This window comes from Chelonoidis abingdonii, chromosome 7 (genome assembly GCF_003597395.2).
Source record: "Chelonoidis abingdonii isolate Lonesome George chromosome 7, CheloAbing_2.0, whole genome shotgun sequence".
Classification (NCBI taxonomy): Eukaryota; Metazoa; Chordata; order Testudines; family Testudinidae; genus Chelonoidis; species Chelonoidis abingdonii.
In genome coordinates, this window is record NC_133775.1 from 38,762,068 (window position 1) to 38,775,786 (window position 13,719).

The 13,719-nt window shown below is 42.1% G+C and overlaps 1 protein-coding gene across 4 annotated transcripts in view; it reads left to right on the forward strand.

Moving 5' to 3' along the window:
• The window catches only part of LOC116839210 (putative ferric-chelate reductase 1), a 44,840-nt gene that overhangs the window by 20,528 nt on the left and 10,593 nt on the right, over positions 1-13,719 (forward strand). For all 4 annotated transcript variants that reach the window (XM_032804973.2, XM_032804972.2, XM_032804974.2 and 1 more), the window contains exons 7-10: positions 272-373; positions 1,464-1,605; positions 3,951-4,064; positions 9,735-9,847. In XM_032804973.2, the coding sequence (XP_032660864.1) occupies positions 272-373; positions 1,464-1,605; positions 3,951-4,064; positions 9,735-9,847 (471 nt within the window). The remainder of the gene's footprint in view (positions 1-271; positions 374-1,463; positions 1,606-3,950; positions 4,065-9,734; positions 9,848-13,719) is intronic.

Genomic DNA, 13,719 nt, shown 5'->3' on the forward strand with positions numbered 1-13,719 from the left:
CGCATGCTCTAACTATTGCTCCTTTGCAAGAAACTGAATGGAAGATTATATTTAAGGTGCAAAGTTACTGGACAATATGCCAATTGTCTCTAATGTAGCGGTACCCTCAAATATCAGTTGAGTTTTGATTTTATTACTATTATGGTGTTCAGTTCCATAGTCCTGGTGCACCTGAAACTCCAGTCAAAGTTTGTGTGAGATTTTCCTTTGTAAGATCTGCATGCAGCTTTACTCAGTCACCACTGACATGGGCAAATCTGTGCTTTTCCAGGGGAATGACGACATTTATATCTGTGGTAAGAATGCAACAGGACAAATAGAAGTTCAACGTGCCTTTTCTACTGGACGAACTAGTCCCAACATTTTAACTCTGGTAATTTAATTCCACATTACGTTGTACGTATGTGTAGAATAACACTTTAGTATTTTTTACTGTTGCATGCTTTTTATTCCAGGGTTGTTGCTGAGCTACAGTATCAGTGCTGAATTCCAGACAGAATGATAAGAGCACCAAACTGTGAACTATTGTATCAAAAGCTAGCTGTGTAACTTTGCTGTGAACAGAGTTTATCCCTTAAAATTGATTTGGACCATCTACATATTTTCATCCATATTAGCTTTTCTCCTGGCTCTGCTCTAAGTTGGTATTAGCAAAGACTAATAGCTAGACAGAGACCAAGATAGACAGGAGAGGGAAAAAAGTGGATCAGCCATTGATTTATGCAGTAAAACTTATATCAAGTAATGTGCTGCTAAACATTTAACCAATCAAAAATGTAAGCCTAGTAAACAGAATCATGTTGTTTATACCTCCTGCAGCAGAGTGGGGGAAAAAGTACATTTAAAAAAAATTAAGACAAGTATATACATGTTGGTTTTACTTTTTTAGTACTTGTATCAGAAAAAAAATTATTAGTAAAGGAATAATCAATATATTTTCTGGAATATGCTACATCAGAGATTTCGTGCTTTTGTCTATCAGTTATGAATATCTACTATTAACTATACTCTAGTTGACCCCACTGACTTCATTCTAGTTACTACTTATTTACATTGATATGAGTGTCCAGGGGAATGAGACTTTAAGCCAGTGGTGGGCAGCCCATGGGCCGCACATGGCCCGTCATGGTAATCTGCTAGTGGGCCATGAGACAGTGTGTTTACATTGGCCACCCGCAGCTCCCACTTGCCACGGTTCACCATTCACAGCCAATGGGAGCTGCGGGAAGCAGTAACCAGCATTTCCCTGCAGCCCACGCCACTTCCCGCAGCTCCCATTGGCTGGGAACCCATGGAGCAATTGATCACTACCCATTGAGCCTGATGATCTAGCCAGCTTTCTATCCACCTTATAGTCCATTCATCCAGCCCATACGTCTTTAGCTTGCTGGCAAGAATACTGTTTGTTTGTTGCTGTATGATGAATGTTCTATGTAATAATAATTACAGATATTCTGTTTTAGAGTAATGTTCAGACCATAATGACTTCCTTTAACAATGGAATCATCAACTGCTCTTTCATTTCAAGAAATCCCATATCGACTCAGTCAAAAGCTGCCAGCAATTTGTACTTCATATTTCTGGCCCAGGGGCCATCGTCAGCTGGTGAGTGTTACCTTATCATGCAAGGTCCAAATGGAAGACTAACAATTGCAGAGGTGTGTGCATATATACATACATATGTGTGTGTGCGAGCGCGCACACAAACACACACATATATTTTGCGGAGGAGAGGCGGCACAAAGAATGAGAGGTTTGAAATGTGATCAGGATAACAGATCTTTTTTGGTCTGAGAAGATAACATGCTGATGTGATGGCAGCAGCTTGATACATGTGAATCTTATGCTATTGGAAAGAATATTTTTCTTTCCAAGTGTATTTTTTTATTATTATTATTATTCCTTGTGTACAAGCAACACAAAGAGGCCACCTCCAAGATGAGGCCCCCATGGTGATAGGCATCATACAGACAGTCTCTGCACCAAAAAGCTTACAGTCTAAATAAGGTGACCAGATGTCCTGATTTTATAGGAACAGTTCCGATTTTGGGGCCTTTTTCTTATATAGGCTCCTATTATCCCCCACCCCCTGTCCTGATTTTTCACATTTGCTGTCTGGTCACCCTAAGTCTAAATAAACAAGACAAAGGCTGGGAGAGGAAGTAGAAGTTGGTAGCTTACCAAAGGTCATGCAGCAAATCAGTGGCAGAGCTAGGAATAGAACCCAGGACTCTCAAGTCCCATTCCATGGCCATACATACTGGGTCATGCTACTGAGTTAAAATACTTACAAAAATACAAAGAAATATTGTCCCAACCCTGTCCTACACTCCAGCAACCTTGTGCCATTCAGGCAACGCAAAGCAATTGGAAGGCTGGCTTAGCTGGTTCCACTCAGCAATCCTCTTGGGTACAGGAAAATCCCCAGGTGGGTTAGAGCTCCCATAGTAACTCTATGCTCCCTTCCTCTTTACCCCTTGGCATATAAGGGTCATGGCTGGGGAAAGGAGCCCTGCACTTCTATTAGCACAGATAATAGAATGCCCCTTTGAGACCCTGCAAAGATAGGTGTAATTTAAAACAGCTTGGAGGCTGCTGTGTTGAGGTGACAACCTGGCACCAGGACAGGACAGAAATAGGGGATGTAAAGGAGGCTTTATGGCACCTTTTGTGCCCACCTTCTCGAGCTGTGCTAAATTCAGCTCTGGCATGGCCCAGGATTTGGCTCATTCTATTCCCATCATGATTAATACAGCCTGTTAAAATATTTGTGCTGAGGACTGGAAAAAGGTTTGTTACAGTCTGTTTAAGCTTTGCCACTGTGCACTTGTCTATTTGGTGCAGTGATGTGCACTTCAGGGGGTGTGATTTCTAAAGCATACTAACATGTTGCACACTCACTTGTCTGTGTAGACCCTTCTGGTGTGCACTAAAAGTTTCGTAATGCACTTTAACATAGTGCTGTTTGAAACACAAAGTGCCATAGGGACCATTCAGTGTACACCAGCAGAGACTATGTGGACAAATTAATGCCCAACACATTAGTGCGCTTCAGAAATCACACCCCTGTAGTGCACGTTACCCCATCATGTAGATGCGCCCTAAGATTCCAACTCTGCAAGTGAATCAGCCAACATCGATCCTTTCGCCTTCCTGTAGTCCTATTAAATCTCTACTTTTTGTATTAAAATAAAAAGTAATTTTGTAGTTAAACCCCAAGAAATAGTGACAAATTAGAACAAATGACATTGCATTTGCGGTAGAAACTGTGACTCAGTGAATCCAAAAGATTACTATAGACATTTATTTGGCCATCCTAAATCAACATTAAATCCAGTCCAAAGTACTTTAGTTTGAATATGAATATAAGGTCTGATCCTGCAGGGTGGCCGGTGCCCTAGTCTACAATGGTATTTTCAGGGGCTCAGCACCTCTGTAAATTAAGCTATTTGTTTAATTCCATAAATATGGATTTAGAAGCCTAACTTTAAGCATCCAAGTTTGTAAATGTTGGTGTAAGTGCTCTATATGCAAAGAACAAATGATAAAATGTTTTAACAATTCTGACACCATATTGTGCAAATGCCAGAGATGATGGTAAGTGTCTGAATAATTATTATTTTTTGGAAGTAGCACATCTGAGGTGAACCCGTAGACGTGAAACTGATTTCTGGCTCTCCTAGCATTCTGTGGACAAACATTCAAAAGAAAATCTAAACCTGAAACAAAAAGCCTCATCCTGAGGTAGCTATTGTAGGAGACATGCCAAAACAAAAATATTAAGCTGCTGTTGTGCCACACGTTCTTGGTTCCTGGGATGTGCCAGCGTGTATTGTGGCAAATTCAATACTTACTGCTTACTCTTGGCCAATGAATAATCTTTTTTTTTTATTTCTTTATTTGTTTTAAAGAGCCCAATAGCTTGAATAATGGTTGCTTAATGTTTTCAGGAAAGATACAGAAGCATCCTATGACACCCTTTATCACTCCTCAGAAAGTGAACATTTCAAGTTATGAAGCCATTGGTAGCACCAGTTCTACACCTTCTATTATTAAGGCTCACGGTAAGAATATTTTAAAGAAAGTAATTGGGTGAATCAACTATCCATTACTTCCTTATAAGGGGGAAAGTGTATGGTTTTTATAGATATGCTCACACTCGCATCCTTTTCTTATGAAATAAGGATTCTATTTCTAGTCCTGCAGATTCAAATCATATTGGACTTTAAAGTCATTTTTTTCCTGTATAGAAAATTGGTCACTGGTACTGCACTAAATTTTACCCATCTTAGAGGGGTGGGAGGGGAAAATTCCACATTTGGGAGAAGGAAGACATCAAATAGCTGCCATTTTTTAAAGTTGCTCAGTGGATTGGACTACTAGAATAAGTCCTAGAGTAGACAGATTACTGAGTTGGGAGGAAGGGGAAAGGAGAGGAAGCCAAAGGTGCATGATGCATTTATTTATTTTATTGTTCTGCAACTGAACATATGATTCTTTAATTTATCACATGGGTATTTATCTCCACATGTTTTGGGGTGGAGGGGTGTAAACTTCACACACACACATATGTAGTGAACCAGATCCTCAGCAGATGTAAATCAGTATGGCTTTATTGAAGGTCTGTGTCTGTATTATGTGAAGTAATTATCTTCTGTAACTGACACAGTAAAAAAAGGCTAAATAATAATAAAATAAAGTTGAGCAGGAACTCATACAAGAAACTTAGAGACGAGAATTCATATTATACAGTTGATAATCCTCTGTATCAATTATGAGTTATTTTACAGTGATCTAGAAAAATTAAAAATTTTATTTTCTACAACACAACAGATTACCTTTAATTTTCCAGATCTCATTCATAATCTTATCTATCTTGTGTGATCTTTCGAAAATAATATGATAGTTTTAGTTCCAGGAGAAGTATTTTGTAATATAGATCACAGTAGTTTTTAAAGGGTGTATATAATACACTTCCAGTCTGTTTCAAGGAAGATCAGTTGCAATCATCAAAGCTAAAAAGAAGATTAATCTTTAACTAAAAGATACAGAATAGAAATAGATTTTGGAATATCTAAAATCCTTATGTTTGAACATTTGCTTTTTCTGGTTTATGCTCCACAGAGAGCTTTGATCTTGACAACTGTGATTTCTTTACAGAATATTTTCAGTATGTTAATATTGACAATAACAGATTTACAACAAAGGATATCTAACTGTTTCCTAGGAATGGCACAGTTCTAGACACTAATTGTACAGCTGGATTAACATTCAGGAAAAGTACATGGTTCTTTCATGATAATATATCTGGTCATATTAATCACCTAGATTTTTGTTATTAAATCTCTCTCCATTTTTACAGAGTAACAAAGAGACACATTTTGTAACATTGTCAAGTTAAAAATCACTGCTGTGTGTGTCTAGTGTAGGAAAAAAGATGGCTATAAAGAGAGAGGCTTAGAAAACAAGAGAGTACCAGGGAGAGGAGAGAGATCCCGCTACAGAGACTCAGGCTCAGAAACAGGATTAGAGAAAAGAACTGAGAGAGAGTGCGAGAGAGAGAGGTTAGAAATGTATAATGACTCAGTGAGTGACTTTATCAACTACACTTGTTACTCCTGGGGGCATTCTGCACCAAAAAATTAAAAGTTCTGTGCCAAAAAATTTAAAATTCTGCAAATTTTATTTCTCAAAATAATGCTACATAATATTTATCTTGGTAAATTATTTCAAAATACCTATCAACAAGTATGTCTGTAACAATACAGAAACACACAAAAATTGCCCTAGGAGTAGTAAGTTAAAGAAACCCCTATGACAACTCCTGTTTCTCTGCCCCCTTCATCCCACCCCCACCCCTAGAGCCCATCTAGGGGGCCAGACACCTACAGCTCCTCCCCCCCAGAGCCCAGCCATGGACACCCCCTCTTCCCCAGCCAATACACCTGAACAGGGCTGGCTTTAGGCCGATTCCCCCAATTCCTGTGAATCGGGCCCTGCGCCTAAGAGGGCCCTGCAGTGTCCGGAAGAGGGGCCTCACAAGGTAAGGCCCTGGAAGACAACTGCTGCCGAGAAAGGACTCTTCGCTGAAGTGCCTCCAGAAACAGCGACATTGCCATCACTATCTTCAGCGGCAGCTCAATCTCTGCTGCTGTCTTTGGCGGCATTTCAGTGGCAGCTCTTTCGAATTGGGCCCTGCACATCCTAAAGCCGGTCCTGCGCCCGAACCCCTCCCCATCCAGAGCCCAGCAGTGGGGGCCTCCCAGGCCAGATACCCATACCCTCTCCCCCCTCAGAGCCCAGCCATGCCCCCCCTTGCCCAGACACTCGCCCTCCTCACCACCACCCTCCAGAGCCCAGGAATCCAGAGGGAGAAACAGCCTGATGCTCAGTCCCAGGCTTGCACAGAGTTTCCTGCACACCACGGTGTCCTTCCCTCATGGTGTGCTAGGAACTGCAGCTGCCAGGAACCCTCTAGCTCCCTCCCCCTCTCCCCAGCACTGTCTTCTATGTGTGAGCTGGGGTCTGCTGGGTCCCCTAGTGGCAGCCAGCAGCACTGCAGCCTATTTCTGTGGGGGAAAGGAAATTCTGCACACACAGTGTTAATTTCTGAAAAAATCTGCATTGCGCAGTGGCGCATAGTTCCCCCAGGAGTAAAGATTTGTATATGAAATACAATTACATAGCAAAGTCTATAACTAAAAGAAAGTGCATCAATCCTGCAACTTTTTGAGTTCTTGCCATTATTTGTATGAGTTTTTCAAGGGCTGCAATTTCTGATAAATTTTATACCAGTCTCTAATTTCTAGAGACCAATCATGTTTCCACCTTTTCAAAATAAGCCATTTGGCTACAAGTGCAGCCTAAAAGATCTAGAGTTTTTGACAATTTGTAAAGCCTCATTTTTATCTGCCTCTGACCTCGGGCTTGTCTATGCGAATGTTTAGTTCATTCTAAGCTGGGGTGAGCCATTAGCTGCACTAGCCTGCTGCAGTGCAACTGTTTGCGTGCACGCTGCTGATGTGAACTAACAGTCTGCTTATGTGCTTTGATTTAGTCCCGTTTCAAAGAAGACTGGATCAAAGTACTCTAACAAATTGTTAACATGCATCCCCAGGGTACACAAAGTTACACTGTAGCAGATTAGTGAGGGCTAGAATCAAACCACAGCTTTCTGAAGTCTAATTGTTTATGTAGACAATGCTTAGTGTGAGAGTTTCAGTGTTAAAGGAATATTATTAACATTTAAAATAAAATTTGTTCTGTTACACACCTCTCTCTAACAGCCTTCATGATACTGTCATGTTATTGCTTGAAGAAAGAGAAATGTGGAACTTCCCTCTTAGCAATTAAAAACAAGTGTTTATTATTTAGTTTGAAAGAAAGAGCGAGAGGGAATGTTAGCACACTAGCTTAATTACAATAAAAGAAAGAATCAATCCTGGAAAGACCTGAGTAGTCTGGCCTCTATCCAACAAAGCACTTGAAACACTTGATCAGTCTCATTGAAGTCAATCGAATTACCCACATGCTTCTAGTTAAGCATGTTCTTGAGGCCTGGTCCACACTACGTGTTTATACCGATTTTAGCAGCATTAAACCGATTTAACGCTGCACCCATCCACACAACGAGGCCCTTTATATCGATATAAAGGGCTCTTTAGACTGACAAATCACACCCGACCGAGCAGGCTAATGGCCAAATGGTATTACCATATTGACTTAGGTTAGTGTGCCGGCAAACAATAAGGTATTGCCTCGCGGGCGGTAACCAAGTGCACCATTATGACCGAACCTCAGAACTCGGATGCAGTGGCCAGGTAGACAGGAAAAGCCCCAAACTTTTGAATTTCATTTCCTGATTGCCTAGTGTGGAGCTCTGATCGCACGGTGGCGATGCAGTCCCAAATCCAAAAAAGCTCACAGCATGGACCGTACGGGAGATACTGGATCTGATCGCTGTATGGGGAGGCAAATCTGTTCTATCAGAGCTCCATTCCAGAAGACGAAATGCAAAGCATTTGAAAAAAATCTCCAGACAGAGCCCACAGCAGGGACTCAGCATAGTACTGCGTGACAAGCGTAACGAAGCCAAAGAATCAAATGGATGCTCATGGACGGAGGGAGGGGTACTGAGGCTCCAGCTATCCCACAGTCCCCGAAAGCATTGCATTATGCTGAGCTCCAATGCTGTCCGGGCGTGGTTCAGGGTATAGCTCGTCAATTTACCCACACAACACACGGTGAAAGAAAAGGGAAAAAAATCATTTTTGACTTTTATATGTCACCGCTATGTCTAACTGCATGCTGCTGGTAGACGCGATGCTGCGACACTGAACAGCAGCACTCTCCCTCCCTCCCCATGGCAGATGGTACAATAACTGCTATCCATCGTCATCATCAGCCCGTGAGTGCTCCTGGCTGCCCTCAGGTGAGGTCGGCCAGGGGCTCCTGGTGAAAATAGATGGTACAGACGGCTGGTAACCGTCTTCATCATAGCAACTGGGCTGAGCTCCATCAGCCCCCTCTTTCATGTCTAAAGAAAGATTCTGTACCACCTGGACTATCATAGCAGCGGGATGCTGGCTCCTCTCCCCTGCACGTTTAATGTCCTGCCTGGACTATCATAGGAGCTGCCTCCCCTCATTTTATCTCACTAACAAGTCAGTGTTTTCTTATTCCTGCATTCTTATTACTTATCATCACGCAAATGGGGGGGGACACTGCAACGGTAGCTCAGGAGGGTTGGGGAGCAGGGAAGCAACAGGTGGTGTTGTTGCAGGGGCACCCTGTAATAGCATGCAGCTCATCATTTCTGCGGGATCTGACACGGGAGCGGCTGTGCGTTCTAAACACTGGTTCTCTAGCACACTTGCCCCGTATTCTAGGCAGGACTGACTCTATTTTAGGTCATTTTGTCTTTGCGCCCCGCCGACCTCAGCCGGGAGCATCCATGACAGCAGCAGACGGTATTGAACGATTGATAACCATCATCTCATCGCCAGTTGACAATGGCATGGCAGATGGTACAGAACAACTGATAACCGTCTCTGCTATCTTGCAAAGGCAAATGAATGCTGCTGTGTAGCACAGTAACCGCCTCGTCAGCGGCATCCAGTACATACGCTGACAGTGACAAAAGGCAAAACAGGCTCCATGGTTGCATGCTATGACGTTGCCTGACGAAGCAGCGAAATGATTGTGTGCCGTTCTTCATGGAGGAAAGGAATGACGAATAAAATTTCCAGAATCACCACGCGAAATCCATTTCATCCATCATGCATTGGGATCATCAACCACGATTCCAAATGAGAGGGAGAAGATGGGAACTATGGATAGCTACGGATAGTACCCCAGTGGCAACGTCCAAAATTGACGCTAGCCTTGGTACATGGACGCACACCACCAAATTAATGTGCTTAGTGTGGCTGCGTGCACTCGACGTTATACAATCTGTTTTACAAAACCGGTTTATGTAAAATCGGAATAATCCCGTAGTGTAGATGTACCCTGCGTGCTTTGCTGGATTGTGGCCAGAGTGCTCAGCACCTTGTAGGATCAAGCTTGAAGTGCAGCATTATTGTTTTGCAAACACAAATACACTTGCCCATGTTTTCTGCTTGCTTAGTACTGCCTGAAGGCGTGATTTTGATTTTTTTTAAATTAGGAGTAGACTGAAATTACTGTTTAGAATTTGAACATATCATCTATTCATTGCCTTGGTTTTTCATAAGGGGCCCTGATGCTTATAGCCTGGATGACCACAGGAAGTATAGGAATGATATTTGCTAGGTATTTGAAGAATGCTATCCGAAAAACTCTCCTTGGCAAAGATATTTGGTTTCAGGTATGTAAATAAATGGAACAAAAACTATCAATTACTAGTTTCAGAGTGTATTTTTCACTTCATTCATCTGATGAAGTGGGTTCTAGCCCACGAAAGCTTATGCCCAAATAAATTTGTCTAAGGTGCCACAAGGACACCTCATTGTTTTTATCAATGACTATAACAGCATCACTGGCAAAATGAAATGATACAATGGGTGAACGAGTGAAAAGAAAAACTTTGGTAAGATTGTTTTCTCTATTTCTTCTATGATTTTGCAGTGGAAATGGAGAACCCATTTCTAAACAATAACTGATCAAAGGGAAGTATGTGTACACACACACTCACAAGATGCATAGGTCATCCCATTTATTAGAAAAAACATCTGGAACTTTTATATTCAGTAAATGGTTATGAACAATGACTATATTAACAAAAAACAGGGTTGGTAACACCCAAAACAAAATAGAATGATTCACTACCCTACAAAAAGACTAGATGTGTAGCAAATATGATTCATTATGAATAGTTTGACCAGTTCTAACGTTTGAAGAGAGTATTTAAACAATGTTGAATACTACAAAACATCACAATCATGAATGACATTGTTTTGGTTAACAACAAGAAGGAGAAAATGAGATCAATACACTTTAGGAAATAAAAGGCCAACATAGGAAAGTTCTTGCATGATGTAAGAATGCCAGTTTATACCTCTTGCTCTCCTCTTTTTGTAGGGTAAGGAAGAGGCATGTCAATAGTGTGAGGGGATAGAGCTGGATGACAGTGCACTCTAGCATCTCTATGGCTGCTCTAATTTTTGCTGGGGATCCATTTTTGCACCCATATGCTCTCAGGGTCAGAGAAGGTATAACAGGTAGCTTAGAACCACCTTTGCCTCCCCTTCCTGCAGTGGTGCCAAGCTTGGCTCTAAGAAGTTGTAAAATAATCACTGTTAATGAAAACTTTGTTTGAATTTCCACACTATTACTAAAGAAATTAAAGAGGGTCATCTTAGACACCACATGACTTGTAATGTCTCATCACAAGCATGGAAGTTAAGAACAAGCTCTGAATTTATTGCCTTAATTTAGTGGTTCAACCACAGTTATTAGCTGAATTGTTATAAGTTCTTTTGTATTCCATGTGTCTAAGTTATAGTTATTCACAACTGTTCAATGGAAGGTACTGCTATCAAAAGATTGTCACACAGTTCTATGGGAAGTCTTATTGAAAGTATCCTCCTCAGTGCAATAGACCTCTGTGTAGTAAAATTAATACACAGTGACTGTGCTGCCTGGAGTGTTCAGAGTGATGCATTTACTTACATGATTCACAAGAAGCTGTTATCCTGGAGGATCTCTTAATACCAGGGGTGTTGTTCAGACTCTTCACCATTTAATATATTTATTTGATGTTCATGGTAGATTCGGATTCCTGAGAATAGAAGCTTTCATTAAAAAAAAAAAAGTTCCTAACCTAGGATTTTTCAAAAGAATCTATGGAAGTCCCAGCCCAAGTCCATGTGGTTGAGAAGATAGCCTTTCCAATGCAGAACAATGTAGTGCTGTTCTAGTCAGCCTGAAATGGCAGCTAAGAGAGGCATGAACTGCCTTATTTATTTAACTTATGATGATTCTGAAGCTTAATAATGGCACTTAAGGGCTATGTTTTTCAAATGTAGCCATGCCATCTCATGCCTAATTTGGACATGTAGTTACCATGATTGTCATAGAAATTGAGCGATTGCACACCCCGTTGGTCAGTTGTCATCAGTGAGAGATCTGCCATGAGTCAAAGCCAATATATCACCCTAAATTTGTACGCTTTTGCTGTGGAGCACAGTTAAACATGAGTCAGCTTTCTTTGTATAATGAATTTGACACTCCCATTCTACATGCTATTACTGTGTATTGGAGCCAGATTTTTCCCTTTTTTGGAAAATGGCTCAGACAGAAATACACTTATTTTCGTGCAGTTGACATAGCAGTCAAAAAGCGTTTCTCTGGTTAGAAAACCATACACATCTTGAAACCATAAAGGTGCCCAGTGCATTGCTTGGGGTATATATGTATGACATGGTATGAACAGGGAAATGAAGATGATAATTTGAACATTGTATAGCAGAGGTGGGCAAACTACGGCGTGCCCGCGGGACTCTCCTCCCCGGCCCCTGAGTTCCTGGCCCGGGAGGCTAGCCTCCGGCTCCTCCCCCGCTGTTTCCCCTCCCCTGTAACCTCAGCCTGCCGCACCACCAGCACAATGCTCTGGGCGGCCGGGCAGCACAGCTGGAGAGCCCAGCCTGACCCAGTGCTCTGTGCTGCGCTGTGGTATGGCTGGCTCCAACCAGGTGGTATGGCTGTAGCGCCGCCAGCTACCGGTGCTCCAGGCAGCACAGTAAGGGGGCAGGGAACAGGGGGATTGGATAGAGGCAGAGGAGTTTGGGGTGTGGATATGGGTCAGGGTGGTCAGAGAGCGGGGACCAGGGGAGTTGAATGGGGGCAGGGGTCCCGGGGGGGGCAGGGTTGGATCGCAGGGCAGTCAGGGGTAGGGTTCCAAGGGCGGTCAGGGAACAGGGAGTGGGGGGGGGTGGCATGAGACTATACCTCAGGGGGCAAGAAGCATGGGGGGAGGGATAAGGGGCAGGGAGCAGGCCACGCCTGGCTGTTGGGGGAGGCACTGCCTCCTTTAACCGGCCCTCCATACAATTTTCAAAACCCGATGTGGCCCTCAGGCCAAAAAGTTTGCCCGCCCCTGAGGTATAGTGTCATTAATTATGTTTTTTGCTGAGTAGACTGAATTGCCTCAGAACCTGATATGCTAACCAAGGATAATGATGTTACGTAGTGCTACCAGCAGATGGAGACCGAGAATATATTAAATTTACAAAAAGTACCATAGTAGCTGAACTGTACCCCATTCCTCCCTGTCTCCCAGCAGCTGGGAATTATCTTCCCACCAGCTGGACTAAGCTGTTTGGTTTCTAAAGTTTTTAGTTTCACAGAGATCACTTAAAGCAAAATGTTCTAATTTGGGGCTAGATTGTACAACCCTTACTCACCCAGGAAAGCACCAACCCAGATGGTCCCAGTGACTTCGGCATAAGGGTATACAATCCTTGGAGCCCTTTGGTACCCAAAGTTGGACATCTTGGGGCAGTTCTTCAGCTGGTGAAAATTATTAGCACTCCACTGTAATCAAAGGAGTTGCTACAATTTACACCAGCTAGGGATCTATTGCATAATTACTGACCCAATTTTCAGAGGTTCAAAATTGATCTTCCACAACTCCCATTGATATGAAAATGTTGACCTTAGTTTTGAATGTAACATACTCCACAGCATAGCATTTTATTTTCTCTTTTCCCCTTTGCTCGTAATGGAAGTCTCCATAGAAAGTAGGCTGACCATTTTTGGTGTCTTTACTTCCTCCTCAGAGGCAAAATTCTCTCCTTTTGCCTTATGTAGATTTCTGAAACTATTACTTAACTGAATGTAAGCCCTTGGTTTGATAAGTATACTAGTTACAGCTATTTTGATAGTTTGGGATAGGCTGGTGAACCCAAGAATTCCATTTCTGCTACTTAATCATGTGACCTGCTGTATGGGAGTTTTCTAGAAATTCAGATATTGACAATAAAAGGAGTTAATTCACTGACCTGCAGATAGTTTGCAAACTGTTTATAAAGAAGCTAGTTGTCAAACACTAACCAGTAAACTGTCTTCTGGTGGTGCCATTAAAAAAATGAAAGAAATTCTATGTTCAGACAAGACACACAGATATGTGAAGCTGCATGAATCAATGGATAATGAAAGGCAAAAGTAGAACAATATTTTAACCACTTTAAGTGAACCTTAATCAACTTTCAGAGGGGTAGCCGTGTTAGTCTGGATCTG